The sequence below is a fragment of the Cyanistes caeruleus genome, chromosome 6 (genome assembly GCF_971803275.1).
Source record: "Cyanistes caeruleus chromosome 6, bCyaCae1.hap1.1, whole genome shotgun sequence".
Classification (NCBI taxonomy): Eukaryota; Metazoa; Chordata; class Aves; order Passeriformes; family Paridae; genus Cyanistes; species Cyanistes caeruleus.
The window spans coordinates 59096029-59116384 of record NC_141706.1 but is presented as its reverse complement, the minus strand read 5'-3'; the positions used below and the strand labels follow the sequence as shown (position 1 = coordinate 59116384).

Sequence of the window (20356 nt, the reverse complement as noted above, 5' to 3'; positions counted from 1 at the left end):
CAGCAACCTGTCTGGCTTTTCATCACAAACACTTGACAGTTGCATATGGTTTTAGTTTGTATTTCCTACAAGAACATCTTTTCCTTTATGGAAAAGAGGAAACATAAAAACCAGTGCTCAAGACTCAGAAGTGTCAAGTGCACAGTCCCAGGCACAATTTTAGCCCAACTCTTTTGTTCATCTATGCAATTACTGCATGCAGAGCTACCTTTTTATCAGGGAGTTCAGGCACTTTGGGTAAAATGACTCTGTTTTGCTTTGCTTGACTCATTGTCAAATGCCTGAACTTACCATTGGGGACTCACTGTCAGGCAAGGCATTAATTCTAAGTAAAATAAACACTGATCATGATCCTGACTCCCAAGTCAATACACTTTATTTACATGCAAGTGAATTCTCCTTTTTCAGAGTCACAAGGATTTCTAGGAAGCTGTAACAACTGAAAGCTAGTTTGCTTTTCCCTGCTGTTTTCTCTCCACAGAGAAATAACAAGGAAATAAAGCATGCAGTGTAAATTCAAGTCTTAACAGTTAATTTCTGTTATATTTTTTAAAACAGAGCAGGATACTTACACTGGACATTTTTTTAGCAAGATATTTTTTTGTCTCTCATTTACTACGGAGCTGTGCTGCTGCTAAAGAAAATAACATACTGAATGAAAGCATTTTTTGCAAATGTTTTGTTATAAAGCTCAATTAGCTTTAGTTCTGTTATGAAAAACAGACTTTTAAACTTCAGGTAATACAGTTAAAATAACCACTGGAAAGCTAGAGAATTTGCATGTCAATATTAATGTGAACATAGAGAAAGATTAGACTAGACAATTTCGGCAACACAGATATATTTATATATCCCAATTCCCATTGTTATCTTCAAAGTAGTAAGTGATCAAGGAGCTAAGGATTCCACCCTTTGACAAGTTCTAATACTCTGTGCTAGATGAGTTTACAGACACTGTCATTATTCTCCAAGAACCTACTTTAAACATCAAAATTCTGAACAGGTTGAGGATTCACGGAGGAGAGCTTGTGATGATAATTAGACTTGTATTTATACTCCTTGCATTCAAGGAATAGATTGCCACCTCTACGAGGGAATGTTTACACCACTATATAGTCACTATACTCCACCAGTAATTTCTGTTCTACCTTCTGTCATACTTCTCATTTCATTGAAAGATGAAGTGACTTTATTCCTCATTTGTTTCCATGTTCCATAGTCAGCTGATGGTTGACTACCAGCACCCTTGCTAGCTGGGAAATATTCTCTTCTCCATATTCACTCTCCATGACTTTTAGTGCTTATGCTTGAAGAAAGATAACATTCCATTTATGTTCCTTCTTTCCTTCCTCCATACTTTCACTTCTCAGTGAGTTTATTCTCTCCTGAGGTTTCAACCCATTCAAGGTTATGAGGATTATTAATTGCTGCATATGAGTCACAGGAAGTTACATTTATTTCTGTATTCACCTACCTCAGCCACTGAACCATTGCAGAAGTGTACTCGATCCTCCAGAGGAAATAAAAACATGCTGTTGATGGAATATCAGCCGTGGCCACTACTGGAATAATAACATTCCATCTGTGGTACAGTATTTCCTGTTCGCCCTCCTATATCCTAACTTCCCAACTATGACGCAGCTCCCTTTTTTTACCTTTATGCTGGGATAAGGCCTAATATTGACAGGAAAAAAGTTTTTTCCACAAACACAAGAAGTAGACTCTTCCAAACACAAAATCATGTGTCCTTGTTCAAACCCAGGAACACGTAGGTAAAAGCAGAGTTAAAAAAGGATCACCTTTACTGATTTCTAAGTGCCTGCTTTCTTACTGCTTCCATTGTCCCCTTCCCTTTCTTAGAGCACCAACTCTTTATGGTTGTCAGCATTTCTTTAGAGATCTGCTAATTCATCCAGTTTGGCTGCCAGATTACCTGCAATTAGATTAGGTGAGACTCTTTCCTCGGTAATTTCAGTAGTCCTTGTAGGATCCTTGGCAAAGGAGGCTTTTAGATAACCTTTTCTCATTAAATCCTCCAGAGATTCATGATGAAAAATGTTTTTTCCTAAAAAAAAAAAACCCAAAACAAAACAACCAATCTGTGGGGGCTGTGACTGTAATTTCAGTCACACACCAGTGTAAATCTGGGATAATTTCATTAAGCAGTATGAGATTTTTCTTCTTTTGAGAGGTGAATCTTTGAAAATGTAGGAAAAGCAGTATTTTTTTCCATCAACATCAGGCAGAAGCACAGAGTAGAATATAAACTTGTCTCAGTGCCAGGAAAACTGGTCCTTCTTCACACAGATATAGGAGACCAATTTACTTTATTCTCACTGAGGTTCCTACATATATTTAGAGAAGAAGGAAGCTTGATTTTTAAGATGCTGCCTTTTATTAAAGCTTATGCATAAGCTAATCATAAGAAATGCTAATGCCAAGTAGAAATTTCTCCTACTGATGAAAGAAAGACAACTAAATCTCCAAAGTCTAAAAGCCATTACAGATAACCACCTAATCTGGTCTTTTTCTAAATGTGATTATCAAACTCCATTGAAAACCAAGCGGGCGTCTTGCCCTTCCTGCCCAAGAACATCACTCCTGCACTGTGCATTTCTCAAGGGTAATATTATGCATACAGATATTGTGCCAAATTGTGTTATTTTTTTCCTGGCGCTTTTCCCTGGCCAGTGATTTGCCTCATTTCTCTATGTGTTTGGATTTCTAAGGAAATCTGCACAGGTGACACTTCTCTTTTATATGTTTAATTAAATTATTGTAGAAAAAGAAGGTTCTTCCTTGCATAACTCTCTTAGCTGGCTCTTCCTCCACTCACCTGTGCAGCAGATTCTGCACACCTTTCTCCCTTCATGGCCATCAATTTGCTTGGCTAAACAAACTGAACTCCTAATCTCTCTAAAAGAGATTCTACATCTCCCTGATTATTCAATTTGCCCTTCTCTGCTCCTATTTGCTTCATCTTTCTTGAGCCGAAAGAGCTGAAAGAATTGTTTGTGGCATGGTCATTATCTGAAATTCTTTTTCCCAAGTCAGATTTATCAGTAAATTCCCTTTTACTTCAGGTATTCCTTTTCTGCACATGGCACAGTAATTGCCAAAATTTTATACCCCTTTCTTCCATTAAATGCTTTTGTCTCTTCCTTAGCTAATACTCTGTATGGAATTATACCAAATTCACTTGGCATGCAAAGTTGATTGGAATTTCTCATTTTTTATGGAAGGCCATTTTACATCCACTTTTCATTGTTGGTATTAGTCTTGGTTAAGAGGGTATTTCAGGGGCAGTACCCAGCTGCACTGGACTGGGGACTTCACGGTAATACAGTTTGCCCCAAGGGAAAGGGAAATGGAAATGCTTCTGCTGTGTGACAATAGTTTCTGTCGTTTCTGTGCCAATGACCAATTATGTCTGTACAGAAAATGGCTTCTCTGAATGTGCCTGTGGCTAGATGGATGGTAGACAGCACATGGGGCTGAGAAGGGCAGAGTCACTCTAAAAATCAATAGCAAACAGAACTGCCTGTGCTAGATATTTTGTTCCTCATCCTGTCTCCTGGGAAACAGAGCAGATGCAGGATAAGGACAGATGATCTTATTCCCAGGGGTTTGGATATGAGTCCTCTCTCCTTGCTGCCTCCTTCTTCCTACAGCAAGTATGTACTGTGGAGCTTTTGCTTAACTTTCAGATGCTATAATTCTTATATTTTCTATTGGAATTCTAAATTTCTAAATCTGTTTTAACAAGACATCTTCTTACTTGTTCACAGATAAATCCACTTAAAAGTACTGAGTTCAAAGACGTTCCAAGTCTTCATGGAATTCCATATCTTCACTCCTCCTTTCTTCTGTATCTTCACAACGATACAGAAGAAAGCAAGATATGTACCTCACTGGTATCAAGGCTTACACTTAAAACATCAGTGAGATGTTTGCATAATTCACTCCTACAGGATGGATGGTGTGTCTTAGCTCTGCAGGCTTGTCTGTCACTTACCTGAGAGCAAATATTCTTAAAAACTCAATCTGTGGACAGCCTCCAAAAGCTCTAGAACTGAGACTGATAGCCCAGATGAGAAGAGTTTGAGAGAAGGGTTTTAAATGAACTTTGCCCTTTCACAATCCTATACTATTCCCTGCTCCCCATATGATTTGGACAAGAAGGACCTGCCTTTCACATGATAGTTCTGCCCAAGACCTCCATGGGGCACACCTCTAACTTAGCCTACCCAGACTCAGTGTACTTCCTATATTTAGAGAATGTGAAAGGAGGCCTTTGAAAGTAGCTTTGTAGGTGTCTATTTCTGAAGAAAGCAATTCCTCCTGCATCTGTGTATAGGTTTTTATTGACCAGTATAGGTATAAAAAAACCAGTGAGGATATCCTATTAGTTTGACAAGTTTGACAGACACTGCTGCATCACATCATGTTCTGAAGGTTTTCCTCATGCCAAAAAGACTAGATTCAATTTAGGTAATTTAGGTAATTTATGCAGCAAGTGGCTAAGAAGGCAGTTACCTCATTGGTATGTAGGTCATTACAGATACTCCGAGGCTACAGTTTTACTTTAGAGTGATGCCTTGAGAGGCTACCTAGAACAGAGGCTAGACAGTGTTAATAAAAGAATAAAGCAGGTATTTATTAAAAAGGCCTTCGAAGGATACACCTTGGGCAGTACAAGAGTCCTGCCAAGGCTACACCTAAGATGGATGACCTATCACAAGTTTCACACTTTTATAAGTTTTGGTCCATCTACATATTTGGGTTAATTGTCCAATTACAGCTTCAGGTTATGGAGCCCAATCCTCCCCGACTGCTCTCCCCAGCTCGCTGTTTTTTAATACTTTTTGGGCCTGAAGCTGCAACGATGTCCTTTGTTCTTGGGTTGGAAAAGGACTGTTTTGTCTAACTGCACTGTGAAGAGAACTTGTTAACAATCTATATGAAGTTCAGAGTTATATACTAATGCAATACAGAATCTGGAAGATAAGAAAGCTAAAACTTAAGGCATCAAGAGGACAATTATAAATAGGAATTTAAAGCAGGACTCCTTGGCCTTTGACTTTGGTGGCCAGCTGGGCATAGGAAAATTCAGAGTAGAGCTTGTAGTAATTTCTTTCAAGGAAAAAATCCATGCTGCCATGGTTCTCTATGACACCATTGTAACCTAAAACATCTGGACTGTTTGAGGTGTTTTGATTACAGAGAGCAGTTCACTCTGCCACACCAATTAATTACAACCTCCTGGGAAAGTTCTGGGGCATTGCTGAAACATGCCATATGCAGTACTTTAGATTTTGAATCTGTATATTTTAACATAAGACATTCTTTAATATGTAAAATAATTGTTTTTTAATGAAAGGTGAAATTGAAATATATTGAGATTGTTGAATATATTGAAATTGTTTCAAATACATATATAGTGCTACCTACTGAAGATAATATAGCTGTAAACAGGAACTGATACACACCTCAGTAAACACTAAAAAAAAGCTGGGAACAACTGATAAATATAAATTAGCCATGAAAGTGAAATGTACTGCCTACACAGTGTTACACTTCATATTACATGCTGAAGGGCCACAAAGTACACCATCACCATATGTTTGAAAGCTGCTATGACTCACACAGAATAGGCTGATGAATAACAGTATCTTCCTTCCCTAGTGTATAATGCTGACCAGAAATCTACCCTGTAAATGGTTCCATTGTGGGCAGCAATTTAATGTGCCCCACATCCTTATAATTAACTACAAAACTGTAAAATGGTGCTGCCAGGTTTATTGTGCACCAATGCAAAAAGCACTCTAAATTCCTTTAAAGGATGGTTCACACATTTGTCATTTCCCATCCCACTCATTTTGCAGCCAAAGAAGGCTGGAATGCTGTGTTAACCATCTTTTTCATTAATTTCACTTCTTTTCTATCTCTTTGAATTTTTGGTTATGAATTCCATTGGGTAGTGCCCAAAACCAAAGTTCATATTGTAAATAAGTGAGATTGCTTTTCTAATTTACATGTAAACATACAGTAGCACTAAAAAGAGAAATTACATTGTTAATTACATACAAAATTGAATATTGAATGCTAAGTGGCTGTTTGATAATACCTATAAATTATAGACTCAAGTCAGTAAGTAATAAGCTGCTTTGCTGCTTTTAGAGAAACTGTAAATTTTAGAGGAAGTGTAAAACATGATTTAGAAGCCTAAGAAAAATACTCCTGAGATGGAAAACTACTCTGCACAGTGGCAGCTCTTCAGCCACATTGTCCCAGCACCAGCCTGTTTTTACTCAGTCCTGTGGTACTCAGATTTATGGCTGAGATTCTGTGGTACCTTAAACACGTCCAGCAAGCCCTCAGGTGTCACACTGAATAGACCCCATTTTTTCCCAACAGCAGAAGCAGCACCAGGGGAGAGGCAGAAAACAAATTAATTCTGGGCATCTCTTGTCAATTCAAGTTGCTCTATAATATCCTATGGCAGAACTGATTTTTTTCTTTGAAGTGAGCTGGAATTCATCCTTGGCACAAATTGGCACCTGTGGCTATTTACTCATATGTCAGCTTGGTATTTTGTTCTGTGTTCCACAGTGGAATTTTTCATGAGGCCTGAGGAAACTGGAGGTTTTCCAGATATGACAGTAAAAGTGAAATGCTATTTTGGTAAATGTGAAAAGATTGATAAATTCAGAAGACATTGTCTTACATATTCATTGGAACTTAGTTTCCATTTTCTGTTCCATTCTTATAAAATTTTAAACAAATAAGTGTTTTCCACCTAAGTATTTATTGTAGAGCTACTAAGGTCAAAACTGACTTGACTTGGCTTGTTGCAGAATATTTATGCTGTGTCATACCAACTATTTTCTGTATCACATGCCAGGATAATATAATCACTTGGAAAGCAATCAAGGCAGTCAGTCTCTTTTGAAATTTGAAATTAATGGATTTCTTCTTAAATAGCCATAACTACAAAGTCTGTTTTGCAAAATAACACATACCCCTTCTGCTCTCTCCCAAGAATTTAGACTTTTAATTATTTGAGTCATTCCAGAAATTAAAGTCTAGCTTTTCTGAAACCCTTTAAAAACAGCCAATGTATGCTACACCCCAGTCATCACATGAAAATTTTTCTATGGCAACAATTTCTTACAATTTGTCAACAAGAAGTTCTTTTACAATAAGATATGAATAGTGACCCGAATTTCTTATGATTCTGAAACTTGTGTTTTGCCTGTTAATGTGTTTTGGCTCAGCTGATGAAAATATCATAGCCAAGTTTGCAGCTGAATCATATCAGTGGGTTCTTTGGAGGCAGTGGTGTTGTCTTGGGTTGCAATGCAAGATGTAATCAAATGTATTCTATTACCATCTCTTAAAACCAGGTGGGGCAGTGTTCTTTATCTCTTCTTTGACCCATCCTTCATAACTCCAGAGAGATCTCTTCTGTTAATGGGCCAGCTGTTAAAACCAGCTGTGGCAGTGTTCTTTTCTCTTCCACAACCCATCCTCCCTCCAGGGGAATATCTTCTGTTAATGGGCCGTTGGGTCTCACTGCATGACTGATGAAATTACATCATCCCATTGTGAGATGCTCCACCCAGGGGGAGGAGTCAAGCATTCCTACCTGGATATAATCAGAGACTTGGAACACTGCAGTCAGCCTTTCTCCACTAAATTCTCAGAAGAGTAGATCCATCTACACCACTAGCCCTTCAGAAAAAAACCTACACCCTTCTATGGAATCATTGCTACAACAGGACCACATCTGTCACTCCAGGAGGACTACAGCCACCATTTAATTGGAGTGCTACCAACACTCTGACAAAAGGGTGTCAGGTTGTATTCTGACTGTCAGTAGTTTGTTTCTTGTTTTTTGTTTTTTTTGTACTATTGCATTTTTATTTTAATTTTCTGGTAAAGAACTGTTATTCCTATTCCCATATCTTTGCCTGAGAACCCCCTGATTTCAATATTATAATAATTCAGAGTGGGTTATGGGTTTACAGTTTTTCATTTCAAGAGAGGTTTTGGCTTCCTTAGCAGACACCTGTCTTTTCAGAGCAAGACAGGTGTGAACAGAGCACTGCTGAATGCCAGAAAACCTTGACTGGCCTGGGGACTGCTGGAAACTTGTACCAGACATGGTCCATCACAGCAGCTTCAGGGCTGCTATGGCTCAGGCTGGTGCTATTGCCTCTTCACAGCCTCAGGAGATACATACAGACATTTTTGCTGCCTCCTGCTGTCTCAGACCTTGGTCACACCACACCTGGGACCACCCTAAGGATAAGAACCTGCATACACCAGCAAGCCTTTACCTGCAAAATATAAAGAAACTCAGTTAAATGGGTAACCACAAGCCAATGTATGAAATGGACCATGTCTTCACAGCATATACGTGGCTTCTAAAATGGATTTTTACTGTAGGTAAGTCACTACACAGTAATATTTCATCCGAGTAAGATTGGACTTGAAAAGGGATCATGTATTTTTTTGCCTTTGCTATTTCTAGCCAAATGTACTACTCTTGCATTTCCACAGCATCTGCTGTTTGAATATATCAGTCAAGTAAATCTATGAATACATGGGTAAATATTAATCCATTAATGAATGCAAAGCCAAGGCACAAAGAAGTGATTTATATAATTATAAATACTAATGAGTATGTACTTCAAGATGATTACACTCCATGCACTTACGAACTCTTTTGATGGCATAAAATCTTAAGAAATAAAGTGAGCTGTGTTTCCCTTACTATTTTTTTTTTTTTAGAAATGAACTTGAATATTCAATTATGGGTTTATTATTCTGTGAATCAGTTTACAGTGATCAGTGGATATAATTTTTTGGTATGAAAATGTTATTTGTGCATATTACAGTTCCAGGCACATATTATAGTTTCATGAAAACATTTCAATCTTCCAGTCTTCATGCAAAAGATTGGCCTGTGGGCTCTGCACAAGATGTAAATGAAGTTCTTGTTTAGCTAATCTGATTACCCTGTAGGATACCAATCTTGCTTAGTGACAGTGGAAGCTAAAATTTGCAAGCAGGACAGTCCACTTGAAATTGGGCCAGGAAAGGTCAGTTTCTAAATAGCGAATCTGAAGTTTGAACTAGATTTTAATATTATCCCTAAGAATGTTCAGTTAAACATAGAAGCTGTCTCCTCCATAGCTGCTATCATTGCTTTTAAATATCATGATGACATTGAGAAAAGCTTTTTGTAAGAAGTACAGATCTTTATTAATTATATGTAAAGATGCTGCAATCACTTTAACCCAGCATTTAGTTAGCCTGTGGCTTAATTCCCATTTGACACTTCTCTTAGTCCTCTCATTCTATCAAAATTAATGGTCCAATAGAGAAATTCAGTGAATAGCAAAACCTCACACAGATTATCAAAAAACCACCCCAAGTCAATACAAACTAAAACTATTTGAATATTACCAAAATAATGTTGCTTTATTGTGGACTTACTGAGTGTATGAGAAAAGACTAAAAAGGCATATGCTGACACTACTGAATATGAAATACTGCTGTTCCTTCTGACAGGATTAGCTAAATACTTAAATGATAAGAACATTTCCCTGTATTTTTCCTGTACTCAGAAAAGTCACTCTTTGATCTATTTCACTAGCTTCAGTTACTGTACTAGGCTTTTATATATATAAAAATTTTATTTTTAGTAGTCTTTGGCATCTCCTTGGTTTTCCTTTGATCTATAAAGGTTTTATGATCAATAATATCTAAAAGCAGCTGGTGTTATTGCAATTGCTCTGAGTCAAAGAAAAAACCCAACAAAAGTAATGCAACACTGGTGAAAATGATACAGCTTTTGGTTGATCAGAAAATGTAATTATCTCAGTAAATGCATTTGGTTTTCAGTAATGAGATTCAAAATTTCAGACAGATTATTTTTAATAACATCTTTTCATGGTGGCTCTATTAGATACTTTAAATCAGACCTCAACACTTACCTAATAGATAAATACCTCATTCCCTCAATAGGTTTTAGATGAAGGGACTCAGCACTCCACACAGAATCCTAATGAATTTGAAGGGGGAAAAGGATAAAACCATGCCTGGAGATAGCCTGGGGGCAACACGCCAGTGTCTGAGGAATGGTGTGCTGGGGAGGTCCTTTCATCTGCTGTCTCTATGGAGAGGGGGAATGGAGATCCATGTGGCAGCAGTGACACAAGGGATATTGATGTGTTGGAAACAACAGAAGGGCCTGAGAATGATCACACAGAAGCTCCTCCTTGACTGCCCTGATCTCCTGTGCCAAGATGATCTGCACAGAGGATGAGGGAAAGGCTATGGATGTTGCCTCCTAGACTTCAGTAAAGCTATGACAGTGTTTTCCACAGTGTTCTCCTGGAGAAACTAGCTGCTCATGGCTTGGATGGGTGCACTCTTCACTGTTAAAAACCATCTGGATGGCTGAGCCCAGAGTGCTGGTTGAAAGGTGCTACATCCATTTAGCATCCAGTCACAAGTAGTGTTCCCTAGGGAGGAGTGTTGGGGCCAGTTCTGTTTAATACCTTTATCAACAACCAGGATGAGGGGATCGAGGAGACCCTCAGTCTGCAGAAGACACCAAACTGGGCAGGAACATGATCTGCTGGAGGGCAGGAGGGCTCTGGATAGGCTGGATTGATGGGCCAAGGTGTGAGGGTCAACAAGAGACAGAGGTCCTGTCAATAGTGTCTGAACATGAGGCAAGAGCATAACCAGGTGGCCAAAGCCAGTGGCATCCTGGCCTGTATCAGGAATAGTGTGGCCAGCAGGCCCAGACCATTCTCCTGTACTCAACACTGGTGAGGCCACACCTCAGGTGCTGTGTCCAGTTCTAGGCCACCCAATTCAGGAACGACAGTGAGATGCTGGAGCGTTACTGCCCTCTACAACGCCAGAGGCAGATGTAGAGAGGTGAGAGTTGGTCTCTTCTGCCAAGTCACAAGCAACAGGATGAGAGGAAACAGCTGCAAGTTGCACCAGGGGAAGTTTAGATGAGATACTAGGAAAAATTTCTTCACCAGAAGGGTTGTCAGGCAGCTGAACAGGCTGCTCAGGGAGGTGGTTGAGTCACTGTCCCTGGAGGTATTTAAAAGACAAAGCAGCTCACAGCTTAATCCTAGAATGATCCATCGTATGCTGATACTGTTTTTGGGTGACCAACACTAAAATTACATGTTCAGAAAACAGTTTTAACTGTGAATTTACAGAAGCACAATCCAAACCTTCCATTTGAATTCCCACAGCTCCCCCATGCCAAACAACACATATCTGCATGAAGAGGCACATTAACTCATCTGACATTGAACAGTTTTTTCCTTGGATTAGTTCGAGTAGTGAATCAATTTCCTGATCTGGTTCAGCAGGCAGACACAAAAATGTCTGTGTTAATGTAAGTGAGCAGCTCAGAATATGAAAATGCTTTTGATTGACCTCTACCCATTTGGAGCATATGTGAAACTACCTTAGGGATGTTATACACAGGCTGTCAGATCATATGACCACTAGCCACCAGTCCACTGGGACTCAGATCTCTCCCTTTCTGGGATATTTTCTTGTATTATCCAATTATTGTTTTACATCAGAACTACCTATTAAAGTGTGCATTCACATTGTGATCAAAGCTTATGTACTGTAAGAGATGATTTATTGGAAAGCCCTGAAGAATTATATTACATACCCACAGTAGTCTATTTCAAAGATTTATTTTCCTAAACATGGCATTCTGTAAATTTTTAATAAATATATATCCTTTACAGTACTGATGCAGTGTAACATTCACAAATATTTTCAAAGTGTTGGCTATTATCTCAGCAAACACCATTAATGACCGCTTTCATTTATTAATAACAATTAAAATCACAATTCAGTAGCCACTTCAGCCCCAATAATATAATAGTTGTATGAAACACTGATCTGCTACTGTATCAGTAACATTTATTTAATTTTGCAGAGAAATTATTATAGTTGCTGTGGACAAAGCTCTTTTTGCTCCAGTTGAAAAAGTCTGTGAATAAATCATGTCATGTTTAGATATAAAAAATAGGTCAATGGCTACTGAGATGATGTTTCCAAAAGCAGAACCTTCCCTACAGGACAGCTTTAAGAAAACACTTCATCTTGACAGCACACATTCTTTTTAACAGAATCCTCTTAGTAGGTACTGGATAAAAAAAAATAAAAAAATTAATTGTATAAATGGACAGAGCGAAGATAGTGAGGCATGAGACTTCTTTTAAATTAAAAATACCTGGCATAACATTTTAGGACTTGAACCATGCTCCTTCCAATTGATGTTACTTACACAGAGGCCACAAAAACAACCCTCGGGCAAGTTGTTTTCAGTGCCTTGGAGAAACTGATGAGAATGGCACATTTTTTTGGAAGAAATGAACCAGGAGAAAACAGTGCATACTTTTTGTAATGTTGTTTTCCATAGAGGAGTTACCAGTTTTGTCTTCTACCAAGATTAAATGATGGGCAGCACATTTAAATAGCTCAGCAACTAAAACATTTACCAATCATGGACCAGAGGAGCTCTTGTCCAAGGAAGGCACATTTCTCTTGATTAAAAAAAAAAATCAAAGAAGATCCTAATGCATTAGACTTCATATGAAATAATGATCTTAAATCTTTATTAAAAATAGCAAATAATCACACTGCAGAGGATTATTCTAAATTGATTGTCTATATAATCACAGATCAAATTTGTTCCTTCATCTATTTTGTATTACTTATAGATAGCTACTGCCCCAGACAGGCAACTGCTGCAAAATGAGGCATTTTTGTCTTTGTATACTAACATAATTAGTGGAGACACCATTCTGAGACCAGAGTTCAGATACACCACACTGAATCTCATATTATTTAGCAGCCATAACTCTACAGTAAAAACAAGACCATAATTACCCATTCCATCTGACATGAACAAGGAACAGTTTTTGAAAGTCTTCTTGCTTGTGTTTTGGTGGAGAAATATTTTAGATATTCCTGGAATAAAGGGTAAAGGAAATCTACACACTGATTATAAATTAAGACTAGTGTTGACTTTTATTTACATAGTTTTACAAACAAATTCAAGTAATTATTGCATCAACCATTCAGATTTTGAACATTACTATAGACCACAAGTTTATAGCATATAGTATTGCATTCTTCATGGAGCCGTGATTACTGTTCTACATTTTTCTTTCTCCGACGAAGCCACCTCAGAGCTCTCACCAGTGCTACTTGTCCCATGAGGAATGTGATCCTAAAGTTATGTTTATACCAATCTCTAGGATTCCAAAGCCAAGAAAATCATCAGCACACAGAACAGGAAAAAGATACACAATTATATTAAAAATATAAAAATTATATAAAAATATCCTTTGGTATTGACAAATGATATTTCAGTAATGACCTGCATTTTCTTTTCTTTGTGGTAACACTTTTCCTCCTTAATAAAAGAGTTAAATAACCTATCAAGAAGTCTGTGTATATGAACATCCATGAAGAGATTGCATGTGGATTACAGGGTTGCAACTGTATTTGAAATCAGGCAAGATAAAACAGTTAAAACCATGTCTCATGTTTCAGAAGTAAAGTTGATCACCATGCTATCTGGACTAACTTCCTGCCAGTGCTGTGCTTCAGGTAAGATTTGTTTGTGTGTGGATGAAAATGCCTGTGTTGAAAAGGGCAAAGCTGGTCTCATACAAGGGTAGGAAAAAATAAAATCAAATCACAGTTCAAAGGCTAATTGAATAATCCAATACATGAAACATTATCTTTCTACTGCAATATATTTTAAAGACAACGCTGTTAATATTGTCAAAATTAGTTTTTGTATCTTTAAATGACTTAGTTTTTATGAATCATGCATGGCTTCTGGAACCAATTCAAATTATTCACAGTATAGTCTACATCAGCCCTTTTTGACCTCTGAGAACTTGCTTCAAGTTCTTGCCCCAGTTTTAAATTAAAATAGTATCAAAATTTTTCCTAGTTTCTAACAAGGATCTCGCTCCCATGTTGTAAAATGCTCACAAGAAGCAATAGGATATGCAGAATTCTAGAACTAGAACACTGGGATTTAGGTCTTCCCTTGACATGTCTGGGGCAAACCTTGCATGCACAAATCTAACATAAGCCTGAGATACCAACCTCTCAGTGAGGACAGCAGCCAAATTCACACCGACAGGCAGCACTGAGCTACCCCTTCAAATGTCATGTTAAATAAAAATATCATGCTAACATTGCAATTGTTTCTTTTCTCCTTTCACATTTAATTTCCTATATTCTTCTTGAATTTTTTTTCCAAAACTAAATTGTATTTCCAGTCTAAGTACCCTGAATTAAATATTCAAGGCATCTATGCTCAGTCATTGCTTCAATTTTAACTACATTTTGGAATTTGCAACACTTCAGCTGCCAGTTTTCAGGCCAGCTGGCAATACTGCAAAAGAACATACAGCTAAATGCATTAACAGATTTTTATAAACATGACCCCTCAAAATCAGAGTGCCTGTAAAAAGCTCTGCTGTTTTCAGAGCTGTGCAGTTCCACTTTGAAACTACAACAATGCAGCTGACACAACCTGATCTTACAAGTCAGCAGCAAGGAAGGTCATGTTTAAGCACAAAGCCTGAATTATCTTACCCTGAAGATGGCACACTATCCTAAGGTCACTGCAACAATGGCAACTGGCAACCAGTTCTAAGATGAACTATTTGCATTCCCACTTATCAATTATAAGCAATGTATTAACAATCCTTTCACTAAAAAAAATTCTTACTTTGTATCTTTTCATGCTATTGCTTTGCATTATAGTGAGGTTCCCCCCTGCTCCTCTGTGGTAAAGATAAGATGTGCATATTTAAATATTTGTTAGTTAAATTAGGATAGTATTTTATGCACAATACACAAAGAAACTTAAGCCACCATTTGTTATAGATCAGTTACAGTGATGGCAGAATTCTCACTAACATCATGCCATTAGGAACCCAGGCACACTTTTGAGCCAAATAATCTCCCAATCCAGTACAAAGAGGAAACTGCAGTTATACTTTCACATTCAGTGGTCAGAATTCCCTGATTACTTGCTGTCTTTCTCCACCTTCCCATTCCTCCCTCATTTCTAGCTCTTTTGAAAGTGTGCACAGCTACTTGCAGAGGTATGTGTGTTTGCAAGTAATTTTTTACCCCTTTCAGATCCCAAATCCAGTTTATCGAGTTGTTGTACACACAGAAACACTGAAACAACACAGGAGGTGCTGTGAAGAGCTGGTTGTGGGTTTAACTGTAAATGAGGTTCTACCCAGGACTAGTCAGGTGATAAATTTATGCCTCACCAAACTCAAAAGCTGATCACTTTTTTACTAGATACTTGCAAAATAATAGACCAAATATTACTCCCAGTAATGATTTTCCTTTGAGATAAATCACTTGTCCTTATTTAACAGTCAGCTAGAATCTGTTATACAGAACTTTCAAGTGGTCTATTTGCATATTTATCAGTTTCAATTAGCAGCATGAAAAGACCTGTGCCCTAAGATAATAAAATGTGCCTGATCTTGTCTCTTTAAATCTCAGACTTGAGCTTATCTTTCCACTGAAACAACAATAAGCAGCAGCAGAACTCAAATGATAATGCAAATTTCTATCAAATGCTAATAACAGCATTAAAAATAATTTTCCAAAATTACAGGGGTTTGTGCTGTTTTACCAATTACAGAAAAAATGTTCAAATTTTAAACTTGACCTTATACCTTTCACTTAGACTGTAATGTATAATGATCAACTTAAATACCTTCTACATACCTGTTATACTGCAAATGCTTTTTAAAATTTTTAGTTAGAAAGTCCTTGTAAAAGTCAGCCATTTCTTCTGCATTCAGTGTTGCTTTTTGACCTGAAAATAGGTTTTGGTGTAACAAAGTCAAAGCAATTCTTTGGATCAAAACACTAGGTTCAGATGCTAGGTCCAACTCCCTGCTCCTACAAGCTTTCTGTGTAACCCTGAACAAATGAATATGCTTTTATCTTTTAAAACTTATCCAGAAAGCACAGCAGATTAAAATACCAATCATCTTGAAGCTGGCATAGTTCTTAAACGCCTTTTACTTGTGGAAGGGGTAAAGTTTATCAGCTCTTAGACTACTTAGGGAACCAGTGAACCCCTATGAAAATGTTCATGGATCTAGGAGTATCTATCTTTTGAATAAAACAATTTCTTATGGGGCTTAAGCCTAAACAGTACCAATAAGAACATTTAGTAACTTAATTTCAACCCCTAAAGCAAGCCCATACATATCAAAAGAACACTATCCACAACTGTCATGGTATTTTCAGATGTAATCTTTTTCTATTACTGTTGATAAATTTCAAGTACCTTCAGGCAAAAAGTTTATGTTCTGAGATGTCAGACTTCCGAACAATCTAATAGGCAGTTATTTTGATAAGAAACAAATATAAAAAAATATTTTGAATATGTCAGTCATAACCAGAATATAAAGGGAAGAACAGGAAGACTTGTGGCTATAGCACACATGTCTGATCCTGAGAACCAGCAAATATTCTCAACTCTACCAGACAATTCCTACCAAAACCTTCTGGCACAACATGTCCCTAAAATGACAGTCAAATTTCAGTGCCCCAGGGAACATGGATATGATGAGGGAGATGGAATAGCAATATTCAACTTGTTCCTGTTCCAAAATGCATTTTAAGGCTCTTGAGATTGATCACAGAAATGTGAATTATTGATTTGTTTTATTTGTCATTATTTAAAAAACTAATGGACCACAGTATTAACATACTATGGGATAAATTAACTCTAAAACCATTTGAAGGCTGCCACCTTAACACCTGTAGTTAATTTGTTTCTTCATACTGGTATCAGCAAAACTGATTCGTTACACAGAAAAGTAAGTTTCATTCCAACTGTTCATGTATATTTGTATTTTTACAAATACTCACAGCTGTATTATAGAACAGCTGACCAAAGGCATGCAGTCAATACAAATTTGTTTTTAATGGAAGTATGTGGTCACTCTCTTTTAGTTCTAGAGTATAAAGCAAAACAAAAAACCCCACAAAATAGCAATATAAAGTAAATGTTTTTGAAACAATGTAGATCTTAATTAGAATTACTTCTCTAGCACTGATCACCAGGATACAAAGAAAAAAGAAAAATAATGCTCTGTGACATACAGAATGTCAGAGCAGATGCTTCGCTAAACTCAAACAGATCATTATTCTGTGAACAAAGTGTTCAACCTCATACTACAATGCCCAATTCACTTTTATTACGAAGGCATTTTGTTTTCATTTTCACACAATGAATTAGAGAGACAACTATTTTACAGCAACTGTGCTCAGGCAGAGACAGGCAGATAGCAGCTGCCGTCTCCCCAGAAGCTGCCTTACTCTCCCTCAAGGAAAAATATTGTATTCATTGCACACACTATGGACCTGAAGCCAAAGACTGAATTTATCCACTCAACCATAACATGCACTTGAGGCAAAAGCTCTGTATGTTTATCTTAGACAGCTCACTGGCTTAGGAGGTGTGAAAGTAAGAAGTCCCTTCCTCCTTAGGCTACAGAATTATTATATTACTGGGCTAGGATTTCAGCACATTCCCGCTGGCTGTGGGGAAGGAATTAGGGGGAGAACAGCACAAGAGATTATCTGACCCCCACATACACATCTCTGGAAAGCCCCCCATCTCTTTTTTTATCACACTGCTGAAAACACTTCTAAATCCGACCCCTAAGACTTACTTGTGATAGAACACAAAGAGCACAAACGAACAAAATTCAAAATTAAACAGAGTTCAAAATGCATCCTAAACTATTAAAGAAGATCTCACTAACCTGATTCATCTCTCATTTCCAGACCCTTGGCTTTCAGTCTTGAATAAATAAATTCTTCTTTTTCCTAGAACACGTTTTTCCATATTAGAATGGGATGTAGTCAGTCCTTGAAGTTAGCCATTGTTTTTAATTACATAGCAATGTGGTGTTCAACACCCTTTGAAATAACTAGCAATACTCGTTATACTTGGAAGTGTCAACTAAACACTTTTCTTAATCCAGTGAGTTAGTTAAACTGGTCTCTTAGATCCTGTACCTGCATGCATCAATTAATTCCTGCAAGTGTCCTACTGATACTTATAAAACTGATTTCTACAGTAAAGCTACAGCCAAACTTCAGTGTTGTTTGACAGGATTCAAACTTTCAGTTTATAAAAACAAACTATGGAAATGCATTGTACTGTGTAACTGAGATTTTGAGCATAGAGAAAAACACGCAGCCTAAAAAAAAATTCAATTATTTAGACGGAAGCACAATAATCATTTGTGAGTTTTACAAACTTAAAAAAAAAAGCTTCATTTTTTTATGGGATCTTTGCAAGTTTTGAGAGGATATGATGTTCAACACCATAAACGATGGTGAATTACTGAACTGCTACATTTCTTCCAAAAAATGCCACACTGGCTGGGAGGTGCTAAAATCAAGAAAGACAGACTCACTTTAGCCTTGCTGGGATACTCTGCCCGTGAAATGAGAGGTGTCATTTAACTTCATTTAGTCTTGGTAATTAGACCAAATCACTTATAACAAGAGAAAAAACAGCCACGAAATAATTTTCAACAGCTGCTCTAGTCACAGCCAGGTCTTGCATGCAGGGTAGCTACAACCTTATACTTTCAGTGCAAGACAGGAAAAAGGCAAATACTCTATGCCACTAGGCGGCAACAAAACATGTAGGATTTTTAGTTTTGTGCATCATTTAAAGAAACGAACGACAAAACCTTAATTTCCTCCATTACCCTGAGCGCATTAGCAGCGGGCAGAACTGAGCCCCAGCTCATAGAGGCGAAGCGCCCCAGTTTCGGGCAGGCTGAGCAGCAGCAGCGGGTGCAGGGCCGGGCTCACCTGGCAGAAGGCGAGGTTGTGCCGTGCCCAGAAGCGCTGGTTGCTGGCCTGGGCCTCCTGGCGCGCCTCCCGCAGCCGCCGCTCCAGCGCCGACTCCTCGGGGGGCACGTAGAAGATGATGGGGCGCAGGTTGGAGTGCTTGTCCGGGGGCCCGATCCAGTCACTGTGCGAGTGCGCGGGGGGACGGAAACCCAGGCCCTGCGAAACACAGACACAAAGCGTCTTCAGCCCTGCTGCACTTCTGGATAAAGTCTCAATCTCGAATGAATTCCCACGTGCCACGGAACCTTAAAGCGTGCAAACATAGCAAATTCAGAATTAAAGTACATTTATTTACTGTGACCAAAAACAATGGCGTACATTTACAATTTACTTTTAATTACAAGTGCACTACAGAGAAGACACCTTCAACTCTTTTACCATGGGCACGAATCATGAGGTATTTTTTTAAATCAAATTTTTTTGTTTGTTTTCATTTTTCTATCAGTGTTACTCTGTTAAAATATTTCATGGAGAGAACTAGCAAGTATGCAAGTTTTTTATGGCGCTGATCTCTGCCCTCTGGTGACCAGTGACAACACCCGAGGGAACAGGATGAAGCTGTGCCAGGGGAAGTTTAGGCTGGATATTAAAGGCTCTTCACCCAGAGGGCGATGGTCACTGGAACAGACTCCCCAGGGATGGGGTCACGGCCCCGAGCATGACAAGCTCGAGGAGCTTTAGGACAACTCTCAGACACACGGTGCGATTCTTAGGGCTGTTCTGTACAGGGCCAGGAATCGGATTTCGGTGATCCTTGTGGGTCCCTTGAAACTAAGCATATTTTATAAATCTACTGATATAGAAAAATTCCGCGTTATCACTACAATTCAAACTTTTCCTCAGCCCGGCGTTCTTGCTGCATCCCTGTGCCCACACGCAGCGTGTGGCTACCCCAGGCGGGTTCGGGGACACCTGGCGTTACCCAACAGCCCGGACCTCAGCGCCCCTCCAACAACAAACACCGGGGGCCTCGATAAACACATCAAAAACCAGAGGCCGCGGGGAACGCGGTTTTCTACCGCCGGCGTTACCGGGGGTGCAGCCGGAGCGCTCCCCACTCCGGGCTCCGCGGGGGCGGCGGCCCCCGAGGCTTCCCCCGCGGCCCCCGCAGGAGCTGCCGCCCCCCGCCCGGGTTTACCGCGCTGTCCGGCTGCTCCCCGGGTTCAGCCGCACGGCCGCCACCGGAGGAGGCGGAGGAGGAAGAGAAGGAGGCGGAGGAGAGGAGGAGGGGGCGGCGGCAGCCACCGGGCCGCAGCACCCGGGCGGCCGCCATGGCCCTGCGCTTTACGACGCTGCCGCGCGGGCACTGCGGGCGGGGCGGGGCCAGGTCGGGGCCGGGCCCGGG

General features: G+C 39.0%; 1 protein-coding gene and 1 long non-coding RNA gene across 4 annotated transcripts; one reads left to right on the top strand and one right to left on the bottom strand.

The window, feature by feature from the left end:
- Window positions 1–4638: 4638 nt before the first annotated feature.
- COA8 (cytochrome c oxidase assembly factor 8) lies at window positions 4639–20342 on the bottom strand. Of its 3 annotated transcripts, none has more exons than XM_086892565.1 (5): window positions 20150–20342; window positions 18970–19167; window positions 17904–17967; window positions 15847–15937; window positions 4639–8342 (listed from the first exon to the last, which is right to left on the bottom strand). In XM_086892565.1, exons 1-5 carry the CDS (start codon window positions 20282–20284, stop codon window positions 8339–8341), a joined length of 492 nt encoding a protein of 163 aa, XP_086748691.1. In that variant the 5' UTR covers window positions 20285–20342; the 3' UTR covers window positions 4639–8338. The 3 variants fall into 3 exon arrangements, with proteins under 3 accessions (XP_086748691.1, XP_086748689.1, XP_086748690.1); XM_086892563.1 differs by lacking the exon at window positions 4639–8342 and adding an exon at window positions 11735–13321; XM_086892564.1 differs by lacking the exon at window positions 4639–8342 and adding an exon at window positions 11735–13035.
- Window positions 7682–10644, top strand: LOC147652728 (uncharacterized). Its single transcript, XR_015287873.1, has 3 exons — window positions 7682–7860; window positions 8229–8451; window positions 10036–10644. It is a non-coding gene; the product is annotated as an uncharacterized LOC147652728 (long non-coding RNA).
- Window positions 20343–20356: the final 14 nt, after the last annotated feature.